Source organism: Ursus americanus, chromosome 1 (genome assembly GCF_024610735.1).
Source record: "Ursus americanus isolate L20-20 chromosome 1, mUrsAme1.1.p, whole genome shotgun sequence".
Classification (NCBI taxonomy): domain Eukaryota; kingdom Metazoa; phylum Chordata; class Mammalia; order Carnivora; family Ursidae; genus Ursus; species Ursus americanus.
The window spans coordinates 2,501,073-2,520,590 of NC_142127.1; the positions used below are offsets into that span (position 1 = coordinate 2,501,073).

Genomic DNA, 19,518 nt, shown 5'->3' on the forward strand with positions numbered 1-19,518 from the left:
CTGCAATGATAAGGCATCTGGCTGTCTTTCTTCAGAGAAAAGACCATCCTTCATTCAGTTTGAACACTTCATTCACTGATACCCGGTCATGTCTGTTTTTAAAGCATTTTGAGAGTGGATGCTTTTTTGATGAAACCATTGCTTAGTTGGGACACATGCAGTCTCAATCAAGTTTTTACCCTTACAGCCCAGTTTATTCACTTCTTTTTAATTTGTATTCGCGTGGTTTCAAAATATGAAAGCATAAAAAGATGTGTAGGAAGGAGGGTCACTCTCTCCTCTGTCCCCCATCCACCAGGATCCTGTGTTCCTTCCCTTTTACCTTTTCTAAGTTACTTGATAATAACTAACTGGATGTCCGTCCAGTGTTAATTATAGTCAGATTCAAATGCAGTTCTTACTTTTGTCCTTTTTACCCAAAATTAACTCATATATTCTCCTTTCTTTAAATATAACAACATGTGTTAAAAGTTTCCCATTTCCTTACTTATACAGCCTCATTGTTCTCTTAGTACCAACACAGTGATCCATTGTACGTGTGAATGGGTCTGAGGTTGTTTCTAGTACTTGACTATCATAAGTAATATTGCAGAGAATAACCTTATACTTCAGTCATTATCCATGTATGCAAGAATACCTGTGGGATAAATTCCCAAAAGTAATCAGAAGGTATATGCAGTTACAATTTCGATACCTACTAATTGCCTTCCTTAGCGTTTGTACCAGTTCACACTCCCTCTAGAGTATTTAGGAGTGCCTATTTCCTTGCAGCTTGAACAACGTTATGCTGTCCATTTTGGGGGGTTTTGCCAATCTGATAGGTAAACAGTGATATCTCTGTATTTTAAATTGTATTTCTCTTTCTGTGAGTGGGAGTGAGCATCTTTTCTTTGTTAAAGAGCCACTTGCATTCTCCTTTTAGTGAACTGGATATGCATATCCTTTGCTTGTTTTCTATTGGGCTGTTATTTTTCTCATTGACTACAAGGAGTCCCTAGTATACTAAGAAGATTACACTTTCATTTAGGAGTCTTTTGACAATGCTTATAGTGCATTTGTGTGTTTTGCTGTGTAGGTTTGCTTATTTGTTCACAGAGTCAAATTTTTTAATCTTTTATAGCTTTTGGATTTTGAAAGCTTTTAGTAGTTAAAAAGTTCTCTTCCACTCTGAGGTCATAAAAGAATTTTTCTGTCTTCGTGTACTTCTTATTTGCTGTAAAATCTTTGATCCTCTTCTTATTTATCCTGGTGTAGTAATGCATGAAGCATGGATCCAGTTTTATTTTTTTCAAAGGGCTACATGGTCTTCCCAGCATCATTTATTAAATAGTCCATTCTTCCCCTCTGACTTGAGATGCCAACTTCGTTATAATGTCAAGTTTTCTTGCCACTGTTGCAGTTTTTGTAGCTTGCTGCTAGTTAATTTGACATGGTTTCTGTGTTGCTATCCCTTCCAATCATTAGACAATCATAACTAATTTTTGAAGGAATGATACGGTAAGGAATGATAGGAAATTGAGAGCAGGTTAGTGCTTTGGGGGCAATGGGGTGGGCTACTGTTAATCAGGGTTGTCTGTAATCCTCCCTCATAATGTGAAAACCTTAGTGTGTATCTCCAGCTTTGTCTACAGAGTGAAAGGTATTGATTATAATAATGCTTACTCAAGATTGTCCAAGAGTATTGGTTAACTGCACTGAGAGTGCTGAAAATGACTAAGGATTAATTGATTCGGTTCATGGTGCATATTGATACCTTTGGCAGTGAGGTTTATGGGACTTATAGGAAAGAAACTCGACAGGCCATTTACTTCATTGGTTCACCTGTGGATATCACAGACCTAAAAAATAAAACTGTATGATGGTGGTCTAGTGTAAGATAGTAAATGGCCTTGACCGCCTGCATCATGTCTGGAGACAAGTGAGAAATAATGTCTTTTCTATGTTTTTCAGTCGGCCAACTTTGTCTATCCAGCATCCACCATCTGCAGCAATTAGTATTCAGCGTCCTGCCCAGTCACGGGATGTAACAACAAGAATCACACTGCCATCTCATCCTGCGTTAGGGACGCCAAAACAACAGCTTCATACCATGGCGCAGGTAAAACCAGAGGTGAAACCGTCTGTGGAGGCTGTGGGTTAAAACCAGACTTGTGCAAAACTTGCTGAGAACTAGCAATATTGAAGGCAGTGATTGCTTTTAAACTAGATTGAGGGGGAAATGTTCTTGCTTATAACTGTGTTGTGGGATATCCCACCCCCACAGAAAACTATCTTCAGTACTGGCACACCAGTGGCTGCGGCAACAGTAGCACCTATTTTGGCAACCAACACCATTCCTTCAGCAACCACGGCTGGTAAGTTGGCAACCCTGCCCTTCCTCCTAAGGTAGTATAAGGCATGAGTGGTAAGTTAATTTTTCATTTCTCAGCTTCAGTCAGAGGAAAAGAATAGACTAGAAGAATTATCTTTTCCCTAGAGCTTTTCTCAGGTATTTGAGAATCTGTAGTGTGTGTAGAGAGGCCATTGTTGAAGACTTTTTTTCTCCAATTTCAGGATCTGTGTCACACACACAAGCTCCCACGAGTACAATTGTTACCATGACAATGCCCTCACATTCATCCCATGCTACTGCTGTGACCACCTCAAACATCCCAGTTGGTAAGTGTCCTGCAGCCTTCACATACAGCTTAAAAGGGATTTTTCGGCCCCTCTGACCAGGTCTTCATATAGAGGACTAGTATTGGGGTTTTTTAAAAAATTATTGTTGATTTTCAAAGCAACACTGAATTCAGTTTTTGGTGTATCTGTCATACAGATTTGACGACCATAGGGGGGAAAGAGGACAATAATCTTTGAGAGCTGAAAGTAGACGTTATTTTAACACAACTTTGACTCCTCATTCCTCATATTTTAACTTTTCCTGTGTGTGCCTTTTAAAGAAATAAGTTAACTTCACTAACATAGTTAGGTGAGATCCACAGAAAAAGCAAGAAAGAAGCAAGGACCTGGAATGAAGAGAACTTGTATGCTGATGGATTGTTCAGGAAAACTCTCTGGGCAGTGCACAGCGAGAAGGGTGATAACCCCCAGGTTGATTACCCTCGGTTATCATCTAACTGCCACCCCAAGATAATTCAAGAACATCCTAAAATTTCTTCTAGGCTTTGTTTATTCCCCTTTTAAATATATGCTTTGAATATTTAAAAAATCTTTGAAGTTTCAGGTAGCCAGACAGTCATTCAGAGCAGGGATTGACATCCTTTCTCTGTAGGGCCAGATAATAAATACTTTAGGCTTTGCAGGCCTCATAGGTCCATGTCACAACTGCTGAGCTGTGGGTGATATGTAAATGAATGACTGTGGCTACATTTCAGTAGAACTGTTTATGGACGCAGAAATTTGGATTTCATATAATTTCCATATGTCATGAAATGTTCTTTTGATTTTTCCCCCCAGCCATTCCAAAGTATGAACCCACATACAGCTCATGGGCCGTACAGAAACAGGCATTGGGCAGGATGCCCACAGTTTGCCTACACCTGTCCTAGGGGCTGATGTCTCACTATCACAGCTTCCAAAGCAGACTCTGGCTTCTGAGGCAGAGTACTGCTCTCTCTAATTCACAAGGCCCAGGTTTAGTTTCTGGTGTTAGCTTTGCCTTGGTTTTATGACAATAAGCATGCCATCTTACTGTTTACTCCCAGAGATATAGGACAGCTGCCATATTTTTCATAAACTTCTAGAAGCGTGCTTTTTGTAAGGTGACACACTGACATACTTAACTGTCAGAAATCCGGTGACCAGACATAGAAGTATGGCTTCTCTTCTGCTACGTCCGGCACTGTGGTAGTTCCTTCCTTCCCACGTAAGACAGCTTCACCTCCCTCTGTGCGAATTTGGACGACACTTTTCCGGAATGATGGTGGGACCCAGGAAGCCCTTACTCCTCCCTTAGATGACTCAGCCATGTCTGTTCTTAAATTGATACTAAGCCCCACAGTAGGCTTTTAGCAATGAAAACACCGTTGCTGGCTCTTCTCACATTACTGCTCACGTCAGCTTGGCATCAGAGAGAACATACTCCTTTCTTACCCCTCTGAGGTGAAGGTTGTTAACCCTCCTGTAAAGAGTGGGGTGGAGGATGGGAGTGTGTGCGTGATTTTAGCATTGATGCACTTTTGTTGAAAAAGATTGTTGCTTATTCCATGTCACTTCACACCATTTTCTGACTGTATCTAACAGTCTCATCAGTTACCCTGAGCACTGTAAAAACAGAGCCAGGCTTGTTCTTGCCATTTTTATAGTCGAGAGTCTCACTAGCATATCTATAGCTATAAAGAAAATAAGACGAGTAAAGGAAGGCAGTGTACCCTATAGGGACTCTCTGGTTTCATTTTGAATCATCTCTGTAAAGAATTATTTAGAGATGAGTTCTTATTTATGTCACTGTATCTTGCTGAGAGACCACACTGTGGAAGTAAACTCGGACTACCAGGAGACAGAAGTACGTGCATTCGTTTGGCTAAAACTATCAACTTTTTACCTGTCTTAAGTTACAGTATTATATTCCATATCTCCCAGCTGTTTTATCTTTGATTTTTAACCATTTGCTAAATTATAGTTGTGAAAATCATTTGACAGAAGTGTCCAAACAGATTTAACATCTGCCACTTAATGTGATAGATTTGGGTCTAAGTTCCATCAGGCTTATGCTCTGGTTTTCTCTTCTTTTATAGTAAGCCAAATATTTCTTTGTTACATCACTATACGGTCCCTGTGCAAAGGTACCTCAGTTGAGAAAGGAAACTGATACTAACCCTAGAGCATTGATTTTCAAGTGGAGGTTTAGTGGGTATATTAAAATCACCTAAGCAGCTTTCTCCAAGTGACACTTGTTTCTCCAGGTGAGGTTAAATATTGAATTCAACCATTTTTACCAATATTAATGTGTTGAGTCGGGGGGGGGGGAAGCCTGATTAATCATAAGCATAGAGTTTTTGCCTTTAATGAATGCTTATTTCCAATAAAATACCATCTTTATTTTCTCCATGTTCTGGCCCACATAGGACAGTCAGTGGTGTCGAAATTCTAAAAAGCAGAATCAGATGATCACAGCATTCAGAAAACAAGGATCATCTTTGGACGTGGCATTATGTTTAACTTATGATTTTTGCATTATGTTTTTCCTTAAGTTTTTTTTTTTTTATAACAGTGTGTGGCTTTTTTTAATTAGAAAAAAAGGTACAGATATAAATTCATCGGCGTGTGTATAGTTTACCAGCCAGTAGTTAGCCACTTTGCCAAATGACAGCTGCATTCCTGTTGGAAGCATTCTTTTCTCCTACCTTTTATGGGCACAGTGGAGAAACAAGACTTAGTTGCTTCCCACTCAACTCCCCCCTCTGGTTACTACTGATGGAAAATGTTTCATGGCAGCTTCTCTCTGCCTTAGCCAGTACAAGTCATCATCAGTGGTTGAATTGGGCATCCCAGCCATCTCCCTGCAGAAACTTCTCCAGCTGCCTCCCTCAGGAAATAGCTGGGAATCATGCTGGGCTTGTGCTGCTTACCTTTGATGTTCAGTGTGCTGCACATTGGGTAATGTGGTGTCGTCATCCTAGTCTCCAGTGTTTATGTGCCTGTCATTGGTGTAACTGGGGTCTTATACAGTTGGTAGCTGTCCTTGTATATACCTAATGTAGGTTGCAGCTTTTCTTTCCAAATTTTTTCCCACATGGAGTTAACAGACAGTTCTGTAAGAACACTAAAGTATGTCCCAGTTCAGCTGTACCTTCTAAACAAAACTTGATTGCAAATGCTAGAGGAGAGCAAACTGAGCCTCACATTAGATTTGAAAACTCTATAGTCATTTTGATTTTGCTGTAAAGTATTGTGCAAAATCACAAGACATTCAGAGGATCTTAGAAGTAAAGTGATTATCTAAAGAAGGCCTTCCCATAGATGAGGAAACTGAGACTTGGAAGTTAGAATGATTGACTCATTACTAATGAGCTGTGGAATCTGCAGTAGAAGCTAAGGTCTTTGCCATGTTGGTATTCAGAATTTTGTCGGTTGTTGTTGTTGTTAAAAATTTTTCTCATTTTAAAAAATGTTTTCAGGAAGTCAGGTCAGGGCCTGATTGCTGATATTTTTGTTGAAGTATTGATGTTGAACCCTGCTTTGACAAATAACAGTGTGCGAATATGAATGTATCAGTAGATGATTGGCTTGAAATAATAATTCAGTAGACTCGTGTATTCATCTTTCTTTTTTTATTTTGATTAAAACTGAAGATCCAGGCTTCTTATTACTGTTTGCATTCTTAAGATTGTTGCTGGCCAAGAATGTTTTGGCATGCCAGTAAAAGCATCTGAGAGGTAATATGATTGGATTTTGCATTTGTAGCTAAGGTGGTGCCTCAGCAGATCACACACACGTCTCCTCGGATCCAGCCTGATTACCCTGCAGAGAGGAGTAGCCTGATTCCCATTTCAGGTCATCGGGCCTCTCCAAATCCTGTGGCCATGGAAACCCGAAGTGACAATAGGTAGGAGGGAATGTGCCAGTTACACTGCCCCATTCTGTCATTAATTGTTTTGATTTTTCAGTAACATCGAATGTCTGAGAAATATAGTATATATATATATACTTACTCTTATTTTCAGATTTCCTCCTGAAAATAATAGTGTATAATTTTTTTTTATTTTATGAAAATGTGCTATGTTTATTTAGCCATTCTTCTTTTGATGGATATTCTACCAGTACCTACTTTTTCATTTGGTGTGTTTCTGTGTTTGATTTATTTTGAGCTGGTTTGAGAGTATAGGTTGCAGCGTCATGACCCTTTATCCCTGAGTACTTTAATTTTCATCCCCAAAGAACAGAGACCTTCTCATAACCACAGTGCAATTACCCAAAATGATTCTTTAGCCTTTCATTCCCTTTCATACAGTGACATTTTTGAAGAGTATAGGTAGGCCAGTTGTTTGTGTAGAATTCTCTTCAGTTTAGGCTTGTTGGATTGTTTCCTCATAGTTAGATTCTGAGGTTATGCATTTTTGGAGCAAATACCACTTAGGTGATGCATTCTTTTCACTGTTACTACATCAGAGAGCTCCTGCCACCCCTGTGTCTCATTGTTAGCCATGTCAGCACTAATTACCTAGTGAAGGTGATGTTTGCCAGATTTTTCTATAAAGGTATATTTTTCTCCTTTTTTTTTTAATTTTAAAGATTTTATTTATTTATTTGAGAGAGAATGAGCAGGGGGGATGGGCAGAGTGGGAGAGAGGAGCAGACTCCCCGCTGAGCAGGGAGCCCGATGTGGAGCTCGATCCCAGGACCCTGGAATCATGACCCGAGCCAAAGGCAGATGCTTAACCAACTGAGCCATCCAGGCGCCCCTGTTTTTCTCCTTTGTAAGCCACTAAATACGTGTGAAAATACTTGGAGACTATAAATACCCTGTTCCTCAATAAACTTTCACTCAGTGGCAGTAGCATCTGTTGAGGATTCTTGGCCGAATCAGTAGATGGTTGCAAAATGGTGACTTTTTCTATCATTTCTTCCACATTTATCAGTTGGCATTCTTATGTAAATAAATGTTATCTACCCCCATTTATTTTGTTGTGTATTTTATTTTTTTAAATGAGCATGGGCTCGTGGATTTAGTTTATTCATTATTATAACTCATTATTGTCATCTGTTTTGATGCCCAGATCCTCTCTGGGAGCTTCTTCAGACCAGTTCCTGTGGGTTTTCCATGTCCCATGCATTCTACTCCTTCCTTATTTCCCACTGCAACAAGATACTCCAAGTTTCTCCTGAATATTACCTGAGCCCTGGAATCTACCATTTCTCCATGGAGCCCTGGTTCGTTTTCATCATTTAGAAACCAGGCTCTAGGCATTAGCTCTGCTTATTGCTACTTGACTGTCATTTCTTCCAGGCTGTTTTAGCTGACAGAAATAGGAAGTATGTGACATCATAAAAACTCTTTAGAGGCACCTGGGTGGCTCAGTCAGTTAAGTGTCCAACTCTTGATTTCAGCTTAGGTCATGATCCTCAGGGTCATGGAATCGAGCCCCTGCCGATCGAACTCCATGCCGGGTGGGAAGCCTGCTTGAAATTCTCTTCCTCTCCCTTTGTCCCTACTCCCACTCGCTCTCTCACTCTTTTGTAAAAAATAAATCTCAGGGGCGCCTGGGTGGCACAGCGGTTAAGCGTCTGCCTTCGGCTCAGGGCGTGATCCCGGCGTTATGGGATCGAGCCCCATATCAGGCTCTTCTGCTATGAGCCTGCTTCTTTCTCTCCCACTCCCCCTGCTTGTGTTCCCTCTCTCACTGGCTGTCTCTATCTCTGTCCAATAAATAAAATCTTTAAAAAAAATAAATAAATAAATCTTAAAAACAAAAACAACTCTTTAGTACATGCTGATCCTTCTGATTCAACCCCGTTACCTCTTCCGTTCCTTTTATGTATCTCTTCTCTACCAATGAGAACCTGGTACAGTGCAAATGAAGTAGTTTCGGAATTGGATCATTTTTAAATGTTCTTGTTTGAGTATTATGGTGTGTAGGAATGCTTACAGGTTTTAATATATTGCTCTTCGTGTCCATTCATCTTGCTGAACACACCTGTTAGCCCTAAAAATTTGTAGATTCTCTTGGATTTCCCGTCTAGGTATTCATTTTTTCTACAAATAATGACAATTTTTTGAAGGATGAGGGATTTTTTCATTTCCATTTTTCATACCTGTGTTTCTCTTGTTACCTGGAGCTTCCAATGTGATGTTGAATACAGCAGAGATAGTGAACAGTCTTACCTTATTCCTGACCTAAATGGGAATTCTTGGGAACTTTCAGAATAGATTTTGGTAGATGCTAGTTTCAGATTGAGGAACAAAGCTTTTTTTCATTCCAATTTTTCAGATACTTATATCATGAATAAGTATTGAATGCTATCAAAATTTGGAGGGGGAAGTAATTTTTTTTTTAATTCTAGTATAGCTAACATATTGTTATGTTTCTGTTAAATATTTTTGTATATCTTTTGTGATATTTCAAATGATTGTTCTAGAACACTTAATTTTTTAAAGAATTAAAACATTCATAGAAATTTTGATATTGAATCATTCTTATCTTCCTGTGGTAAACCTTATTTGATCATCATATATTTTGTTTTATACAGTACTTAATTCCGTTTTATTTAGAAATTTTGTGTTGATGTAGAGAATGAGATTTGTTTATAATCTTTTCTCCTATCCTCCCTATCCAGTTTTCTTATCAGGGCTATGTTAAGTTTGATCTTGTTTCTTCTTTTTCTGGTTTCTGAATCAGTTTGTGTAAGTTTGGGATTATCTGTTTTACTTGTATTTGGTAAGATTTGCCAGTGTAAACTTTGAGTGGAGTTGAGCAGAGAAAACCTTGATTATTAAGTTTTTCTGCGTTGGTTTTGGTACTTGTTGCTGTGTATATTTTTATGTTTATTGATGTATTTATAGTACCCGTTTATTTTTAAGAATACTACTCTTTCTGGATGTGTGTCCTTTGATCTAACAGTTTATTTGGGACACAATTGGGGAAATGTTGGTATGGCATATAAGGGTATGAAGAGGATCTGGGGGATAGGATCATTTGAAAGTAAAGAAGAAAATAGGCCCATTTTGGCTCATATTATCTGTCTTCCATCTATAGACCGTCTGTTCCCGTTCAGTTCCAATACTTTTTGCCAACGTACCCACCTTCTGCATACCCACTGGCTGCGCACACGTACACCCCTATCACCAGCTCCGTGTCCACCATCCGACAGTATCCAGGTATGAGCCCTGCTGTTAAGGGGACTTTTAACATTCCAGTTTTTGCAAGCAATGAGATGAAAATTGATCAGTGAGTATTTGTAGTATGGATTTAATTATTCCACCTTCTATGTTCAGGTTCAGATAAGGCTAAAATCTGAAGCTTTAAGGTTTTAGGTCACACCTCTGTGGTCTGTAAAAAGGTTGCTACTTGTTAGTGTATTTATATGATTTTATCCCACTCTGAGGATAATTATGTTAACAATTTATTATACCTTAAAATGGCAGTACAGTTAAAATGATAAAAGCCATACTTTTATGGGGCTTCTGTTGTTTTCTGGATATCTGATGTGTTTTTAGTATTAGTCCAGTTATGCTCAACACTCACCATCCTGACTTGTAGGTAGTGTTCTTTTTGCCAGTCCAGAAAAAACAATACTTAATCCTCAGGGTTTGTGTGTTCTTTTCCTATGAGACCCTCGGCTCACTTTTGGCATAGGAGAGCCAGATTGTCCAGACTGTGGGTGTTGCCCTTCTGTGTGAAGCAGGACTGCAGCCAGGGCTCCATGGAGCCATTGAGCACTTGAAGGGGGGTGGCGCAAATGAAAAACTGGGTTTTGTTTTGTTTTGTTTTACTTAATTAAAATTAGAGAAATTTTTAATATGTTTGGAACAACTTAGTGATATGAACCAAAATACAAGTAAAATATTTCTGATAAAAACTTATCTGATAAAAACTGAACTCAATATCTGATTTGAAATGTGTTTTATTTAGTAAAACATTCCCTGAATTTTGAAAATAACATATTATGGAAAAGAGAATGTAAAGTATTTTACTAATTATTTTTATAATGATTATATTTTGAAATTTTAATATTTGGGATATATTGGATTAAACACAGTATATCATTAAAATTAATTTGGCCTGCTTTTTACTTTATTAATGTGGCAACTGGAAAATTTACAGTTGCGTGTATGACTTAAATTTCCATCGGACAGTGTTGGTCTAAAACTTCCAAATTCTAAGGTATTTAAATAGCTTTGGATACAGGTTCCTCAGTCACTACATTGGGTTTTTTTGTTGTTTTCCATAAAACTTTCCCAAGGTTTAGTTATTAATTTTTTTTTTGAAGATTTGTTTATTTATTTGAGAGAGAGTGTGCAAGGGGTGGGGGCAGAGGAAGAAGGAGAGATTCTCAAGCAGACTCCACGCTGAGCGTGGAGCCAGACACAGGGTTTGATCTCATGACCCTGAGATTATGACCTGAGCCAAAACCAAGAGTCAGATGCTTAACCAGCTATGCCACCTGGGCGCCCCTCCCCAAGGTTTATTTTAATGTGGGGAAGAGGCTGATGAATTGTTCTGAATTTTCTGTCATATTTTGCTGTACATCAAAGTAATAACATCTTTTTAAAGGAAACTTATAACTGTTCTTTATTAACAATCCTATAAAGATAAAACCACGTTTAATCGATTATGGTCAAAAGTATGACACAAAAAGTATGGTAGAACCATGTTGACAATTAAGAAGTAAATTTCGTGTGTGTGTGTGTGTGTGTGTGTTACCTTAATTGCTGAAAATTCTTAAGTCTATCAGTAACAGCACTTCCTTCAGGTTCCTTCATCTAGCTCAGCCAGTTGATACTTCTATAACAGTGCAGTCATGTTGTCTTTCTGGGCTAGGTAACTCGTGACCAATGTGTATTTCTCTCAATGCTATCCAACTGAAAAGGATCTGCAGAGGCTCTCCTGAGCTAGAACAAGCTATGCAGACACTATCATTTTATATAAACATTTATTTGTAAAAATGCATTGTAAGAGCACTGTCAGAAGTATTGGGGATTCTGCCAGCCATTTGTTTCTCTACATTATTATTTTTCCAAGTGTCTTCTTTCACCACTACGGTAGTCCTGATGGATAGGAACACAGAAAAACGAATAGTCCAGTCAACAGCAATTTATTTCTTCCAATACCAGTACTGTCATCGTTGGTGCAGATGACAGATGGTAATGTGTTGTTTCTCAGACATGTGGATCTTTGCATGGATGGACACAACTGAAGGAATGATTTATTAAACAGCTTACAGTGTCCTGTTTTCAGGTGGCTCCTTTTAAATGATTTTAAAGCAGGTGTTTTCAAATCAGGAAGAGGACAGGAAAATTTGTATATAATGGGGCCAAATATGAGATTTCTGTAATACATAGTTTATGATGGATTAGACCAATTTCATGGCCTCTGGTTACTTATAAAGATGGAATCTTGTTGGTTCATTAGGTATTAGATATAAACATGTAATTATGAATGTATATGCATAATTTTTATATTTTGCAAGTAATCTTTTTTGGATTACAATCTCTCAAATTGTTCCTGAAGTTTCACTTGTTTTAGAGATGTTTTCCACTTCATTCATTTATTTATTCATGCATTTATTTTTTTTTAAGATTTTATTTATTTATTTGAGAAAGCGCATGAGCAGGGGGAAGGGCAGAGGGAGAGGGAGAAGCAGACCTCCTTGCTGAGAGGGAGCCCGACACACAATGAGGGGCTCGATCCCAGGACTCTGGGATCATGACTTGAGCCCAAAGCAGACGCTTAACCAACTGAGCCACCCAAGTGCCCTCATTCATGCATTTATTAATTTTACAGATATTTATTGAAACCTTGTTACTGTATGTAAAGTCTTATGTTAGGCTCTATTTGTAAAGTTGACTCTTAAACAGTTCACTTTGAACAAGCTTAGAGCCTCTTAGGCATTAAGACATGAAGAGCTCTTACTAGAGAGAAAGTGCCAAGTTCCAATTAAAGAGGCTTGAACAAAGCCAGCCTGCGTCTGAGCTAGGAGAGGTTATTTCTGCTTGAGAGGGTAGGGGTGGAGGTCAGGAGTGATTTCCTAAAGGAAGTGACATTTGGAAAGCCTCTTGGAATGCAGAGGACAGAGCCACGGGGTGGGATTGGGGGAAAGCACTTTGCTGTGTGTGAATAAAGTATTAGCACAGAATATGTGCTCAGAACAGAGTGGTTTGGTTTTGGCAGGAGTGCAGTGTGAATGAGGATGCGGCACATGGAATGAGATTGGATCTTGAAAGGCTTGGCATAGTGATAGACTGCATGTTCAGGCAAGTGCCCACAACTGTTACTGAACAGAAACAAGGGTTCATTCACTTCTCAGGAAGAAACTAATAGCTTTGTCAGGTTGATTCTTTTTTTTTCTTTTTCTTTCATTTACAACAAGGGAAGAATTGCGGTGTAGCAGTAGCTATGAATTTACACGTGCTAACATTTTGCTGTCATTTTCTCACTGACAATAACAATTTACCTTTTTTCAACCACTATATGGTTTATAAAACTTAAATTACATCAATTGTTTCCCCTTTTTTATTGAGTTATCATTGACATGACATATTAGTTTCAGGGGTATAACATAACGATTCGGTATTTGTGTATATCATGAAATGATCACCATAATAAGTCTTGTTAACATCCCTCACCACAGATATTTACAAATTGTTTTTTCTTGTGATGAGAATTTAAAGATCTATCTTCTTAGTAACTTTCAGATATCCAGTATAGTATTATCAACCACAGTCATCATGCTGTACATTACATCCCCAAGTCTTACTTATTTTGTAATGGGCAATTTGTACCTTTGACCCCCTTCACCCGTTCTCCCATCCCCCATTCCCTGCGATCATACGGGCTTTTTTTCTGTCCTTGGCTGGCTTATTTCACTTAGCATAATACCCTCAGGGTCCATCCATGTTGTCAAGTGGCAAGACTTAATTCTTTTTTAAGACTAAATAATACTCTCGTGTGTGTGTGTGTGTGTGTGTGTGTGTGTGTGTGTGTGTAGAGATAGATGTCACATTTTCTCTATCCATTTATCCATCAGTAGACCCTTAGGGTTGTTTCTATATCTTTGTTATTGTAGATAACATTTCAGTGAATATGGAGTGCATATATCTTTTTCTGGATTGTTTTGATGACTGAGAAGAAACATCATTTGTATTTTCCTTTCCACAAATAGAAATTCCTTCTCTTTTGCTTCCTGGGAATGCTGTTGTTTTTAGTTTTGTTGTTGTCAAGTTTGTTTTTAATAAACACAGTAGCAAAAAAAGGAAACTTGCTTGTTCTCTCTCTTCAGCACCTATATGGAATTTAAAATTCATAACCACTGTGTATCAAAAATGCCTGTGATGGTGGTTCCATCAATTAGAGCAAAATTCTTGACCTGGGAGCTGCGGATGTATCTCAGGAGTTTTATTTTAATTATTTAGGACAGTTGGCATGGCTCACATTTGGAATTTAATAGATGATTTCCTTTTTCTTGTTTTAATCCTTTCCTTATAATCTGCAGCAAGATCATATCACGCTGATAGGAAGTGGGGAAAAAAACTCCAATATGTAGAGCTTTATATAGTGCTTTGTTTTAAAAAAAAATGAGAGTTTATGGGGCTCCTGGGTGGCATAGTTGGTTGGGTATCCAACTCTTGGTTTTGGCTCGGGTCATGATCTTCGGGTTGTGAAGTTGAGCCCCACATCGGGCTCTGTGCTCTGCACGGAGTCTGCTTGAGTTTCTCTCTCCATCTCCCTCTGCCCCTCCCACTTGTGCTCTCTCTCTCTCTCTCAGATGAATAAGTAAATCTTAAAAAGAAAAAAAGACCTGGGGTGCCTGGGTGGCTCAGTCGGCTGAGCATTCAACTCTTGATTCCAGCTCAGGTCATGATCTCAGGGTTGTGGAACCAGGCCTCATGTTGGGCTCCACATTGGGTGTGGAGCCTGCTTGGGATTCTCTCTCTCCCTCTCAAAAAAAAAAAAAAAAACATAAAAACTCAGGGTTTAGATCTTTTACAGTGGAAAATTCTGTTTTCATTTTAGTGTTTTTCTCTTTATGTGGACTGTGTCTAATCAGAGCTAACATTCTTGTAGTCACTTTCTGCATCATTTTCAGTTTCCGCCCAGGCTCCAAACTCTGCCATTACAGCTCAAACTGGCGTTGGGGTGGCATCCACAGTCCACCTAAACCCCATGCAGTTGATGACAGTGGATGCTTCTCATGCTCGACATATCCAAGGGATCCAGCCAGCACCCATCAGTACACAGGGGATACAGCCAGCCCCCATCGGGACTCCGGGAATACAGCCAGCACCGATGGGTACACAGGGAATTCACTCGGCAACCCCAATCAGCACACAGGGACTTCAGCCTGCACCAATGGGTACTCAGCAGCCTCAGTCTGAAGGAAAGACTTCAGGTAATTTGAGTTTTTTGCATGGAAGTTGGTGTAGAGGAAGGAGATATACTAGGTTTAAATCCTAGTTCTGCCACTTATGGGCTTGGTGGTCTTGAGTAATTTCTCTGTGCCTTAGTTTCTTCTTTTAACATGAGTTGTGTAGAACTTATCTGTCATAGTCATTGTAAACATTAAGAATTATGTACATAAACAGCCTAATACGTGTTTGCATGTGTTTAGAAGCACTCTGTAAAGTTGAGAGAGCAAATTCACCTTTATTATAGTATTCTCACTCTGTTTAAGATTTTCTTCAGAGTTGTATGTAAAGCTGTAAAATTAATGTATCATTTTTAGGGATTTTTGGTATCATTTTTAGGGATTGAGAGGCAATGGTATTTCACAAAAATTGTAGGAGATTATTTCTTGAAGTATGCTATGTACTTTATCTTATTTATTAGTTAAGATTATACCGCAGAGAGAACTGTGCACCAGTAGACTTAGTAACCTCTCCCACTTTGCCATCTGCTTTTAGGCAGATGAACATTGTGCTCATCCCTTGCTTTCTTGAAATTGGACAGTCATAACATGGGTACTCTAATTCTGGTGGTCTGGTTGTTTTTGTTTTGACATTTTAGTTAATGTTTCTTTTGTTTCCTTTTCTTCATTGTTCTCTCTTGCCCCCTCCCTGCCCTCCAGCAGTGGTGTTGGCAGATGGCGCCACAATTGTAGCCAACCCTATCAGCAATCCATTCAGTGCTGCTCCAGCAGCAACAACAGTGGTGCAGACCCACAGCCAGAGTGCTAGCACCAATGCTCCGGCCCAGGGCTCATCCCCCCGGCCAAGTATCCTCCGGAAGAAACCCGCCACGGATGGGTAGGTAGACCCAGTAGTGCCACACGACACCTCTAGTCCTGGATATAATTAGTAGAAACAGTAGGCACTCATCCAGTGCTGGTAGCAGACTCTAAGCTTTCATATTCTGTAGCGTTTTTTAATCTCTTTCAAAATAACTTGACCACAGGCTTATTCAGTAGAGCCTTGCCAAGCAAAGAATGTAGGACAGTAAGAATCTGTGAGTCTGGCAGGGGGTCAGTTTATAAGCAGCTATTGCATACTATTTTAGGAGTTCTTTCTAGTTTTGGGAGTTTAATTCTAGACTCTGAGTAGCTTCTAATAGACCCTTCAGGCTTGTCTAGGTAGGCACGTTAACGTGTACTGTGTATTTTTTTTTCTTTATCGGCAAGCATGAATTTTTGCTCAGGGCAAATAATATCCCAGGTGTATTAAGTAAGGGTCATATTTAGTAGCAGAAGTGGACGGTGTTGCCATAGAACCTCTGAGCTGCTGTGGGTCATGGACAGGAAGGTATGTGCTGTGCTCTGAAACTTACCTTGAAAACTTGGGAGGTAGAAGATGGGCAGTCACACTTCAGAGCAGCATTTTTGTGGCTCCACCAAGCTGATGTGCATCAACAGCAGAAGATTATAAAGCTGAAAGCATAGCAAGAACATAAACTGCTGGGTCCATATAGGGTTTCCAGATGTGCAGGACTTTGCCTCGACCGGAGTCTCTTTTAAAGATAAGTCAGTCTGTGGCAAAGAAACCTTATCAATGAAAATGCAAGGCAAAGCTCATGCATAACATGGCATGTTGAACACACAGTGCTAAATTTGTTGTCCCCTTAAAACCCTATAGAAATTTTAGCAAAGAGGCTTTTTAAAAAAGATATAAACACACAAGGATGGGGAGAATAGAAGACAACAGCAACCAAACTTTGAAGCTGAAAAGCAGGTGGGTAAGTGATCATTCACTTAGCTGTGAGAAAGCTGAATTTTAAGTCTGTAGAGGAGAACATTGAGAAGCATCCTCATTTAAATTGCTGAAGCTTCAGAAGGACCAGGAACAGGAAGAACAAGGGGTAGAAGGAAGCTGGGTTCAAATGTGTTTGAGAAGGTTAGACCCCTTCATCCCCTTCCCCACCCACACTTTGTTGTACACTGCTCCTCCCAACCGCAGCATGCACCCAGAGGGTTAAATTCTGCAGATGTTCTACTGGGATCAATCAGCATAAGGAGGGCCAGGAGTATTTCACTAGAAACAGAATTTCAGAGGGCTGAGACTTCCAGTCCACTTCTCACTTTTAGCTGGCAGGACCCTGGCAATTGAATGCTGTAGACAAAAAGTGAGATGAGGACTCTACTTTCTTGCTGGGATTGTCCAGCCCAGGGGGAAGGATGCAAAGATACCAACACTAGGGATTTTGTAAGGTCAGGAATCAGATCACAGTACAGTGAAATTTAAAGTAGGCAATGTCTGGGGCGCCTGGGTGGCTCAGTCAGTTAAGCACCCGACTCTTCATTTTGGCTCAGGCCATGATCTCAGGGTTGTGAGATCGAACTCCACATTGAGCTCTGTGCTGGGTGTGGAGCCTGCTTAATACTCTCTCTCCTTCTCCCTCTGCCCCTCCCCCACTCCTCTTTCTCTCTTTCACTCCCTTTCTTAAAAAAAAAAAAAAGTAGACAAGTTCTTCTTTAAGTTCAGAGGTTCTGACCAGTGTTAGTCCTCGACTCCTCATCATGAACACACAACCAAGGATAACCAGGTATCTGAGGGGCCTTCTAACAATGCAAGATACAAACCATCAGACATACTGAAAAACACAGCCTGGAAGATACGGAAGCTAGGCAATGAAAATAAAACTAAAAACAAAGAGCAAAAGCAAATAAAGACCAGAACTGTGGATGCTGTCTTCAAAGGACAAAAAAAGATGTATCCATGAAACAGGAAGGCAGTACTACACAAAAGGAACACGTGGAGAACAAAGAGCGTGTCCTGAAATTTAAACTACAAGAGCAGAAATTGAACTCAGTAGAAGAGTTGGAAAATACATCGAGGAAATCTCCCAGAAGTCGAGTAAAAAAACAAAAAGATAGGAAACAGAAAAGACAAGAAATTAAAAGAATCAGTTCAGGAGATCCTACCTCCAAGTAATGGAGTTTCAGCAAGAGATCAGAGAAGAGGAAAGGAGATCACTTAAAAATAATTCGTAGAAAAATTCCAAACCTGAAGGGCATGAGTTTCCTGATTTAAAGAACCATGAAATGCCCAGCACAGTAGATGCTGTGGACACAGTTAAACCAACACTAAGATAAACATCTTGAAATTTCATAACCCTCGAGATAAAAAGATCTTCCCCCTTCTCCTATACTTCATCGCCTCCCTATGACCCTACTGCTGTGCCTCTGTAATTGACTCTGTCATCAGAATTCCCTGTATCCTTCCTCTTTGAGTGTGCCTGCCTTCTTTCTTTCTTTTTTTTTTTTTTTAGGTGATACATAATGTATTTAGGTGATACATAATTCTTTTAATGTATTTATAAACATTTTCTAGAAAAGTGGAATATTACATGATTTTAGTTTTTTTCTTCATACAAAGGAGACATTTTTTCATATCACTACATATAGTTCTACATTGTTTTTTTTAAAGAATGCGTAATATTTAAGTATAAAGATAGACCATCATATATGTACATAATCACTGATAAACCATTTGGATTATTTTTCATTTTTCACTCTTAAAACATTGCCAAGACAGACATTATTCTCCAGCAGTCCTTGTGGACTCATTGTAGCTTTTAGGATAATTTCAAGAAGAGGAAACTCTGGATGTGTACATTGTTAGTTTTGACAGGTATTGCCGAAGTACCTTCCAAAACAAACCATGAATTAACGCCTCCATCACATGTACAAGTTCCCGCATTTCCCTCATCCTCAGTCCTGGTTGTGATTTCTCTCTGTAGTCTGCATTTCTATAGGAACACATTCACATTTCTTCTCCCAGGAAGAGCCCTGTAGAGAGTCTGCCTGTTTCCCACTGGATGGTGCTCATTTTTGTGTGGATTTGGAGGGCTTGAAGTCACTGAGGTACAGTCTGGTTGCTGCCTCCTCCATGGGGCACACTGCTCTCATTTGCCACAGAGTCTAACTAACTAGAATCTGGTTCTCCCACAGGGTCTGGGCTCCTACACTCTGTCCAAAGTAGTGGCTCTCTTTCCTCCCCATCCTTCTGTCACTGGGCCTGGTGGTGGGGTTGATGCCCTCTTTGTGCCTCGCTGCCACTTTCAGGCCATCCTTCTTGGAAAGCATTCAGTCTGTATTCAGATTTCATAAAATTTGCAGTTGAAAAAGTACTTTCACATATCCAAGTTATTCCAAGTACACTGCAAAGTTTTCTAATAACTGAATCAGAGATCAGCTTTAAATACGAATTATTTAAATGAACTATCGTTAAAAATTTTGCTCCTACTTGCACTTGCCCCCAGTCAAGTGATTAGTAGCCCCATATGGCTAGAGGCTACCTTGTTGGTCAGGGCAGCTCAAGAGGCTGCATCAGATTCTACTTGATTTGTGGGTATGTTTGTCTGTCCTTCAGAAGATCCATAACGTCTGGCTCTCATTCTGTCCAAAATGATTTCCCAGCTCTCTGGCTTC

General features: G+C 39.5%; 1 protein-coding gene across 13 annotated transcripts in view; it reads left to right on the forward strand.

Annotated features, from left to right (window-relative positions):
• Nucleotides 1-19,518, forward strand: part of SAP130 (Sin3A associated protein 130) — a 79,267-nt gene that overhangs the window by 21,999 nt on the left and 37,750 nt on the right. For 10 of the 13 annotated variants that reach the window (XM_045777685.2, XM_045777686.2, XM_045777684.2 and 7 more), the window contains 7 exons: nucleotides 1,951-2,098; nucleotides 2,264-2,354; nucleotides 2,554-2,658; nucleotides 6,406-6,547; nucleotides 9,696-9,817; nucleotides 14,746-15,048; nucleotides 15,724-15,901. In XM_045777685.2, coding sequence (XP_045633641.2) covers nucleotides 1,951-2,098; nucleotides 2,264-2,354; nucleotides 2,554-2,658; nucleotides 6,406-6,547; nucleotides 9,696-9,817; nucleotides 14,746-15,048; nucleotides 15,724-15,901 — 1,089 coding nt within the window. The remainder of the gene's footprint in view (nucleotides 1-1,950; nucleotides 2,099-2,263; nucleotides 2,355-2,553; nucleotides 2,659-6,405; nucleotides 6,548-9,695; nucleotides 9,818-14,745; nucleotides 15,049-15,723; nucleotides 15,902-19,518) is intronic. The other 3 variants (XM_045777683.2, XM_045777693.2, XM_045777688.2) reach the window with 1 other exon arrangement.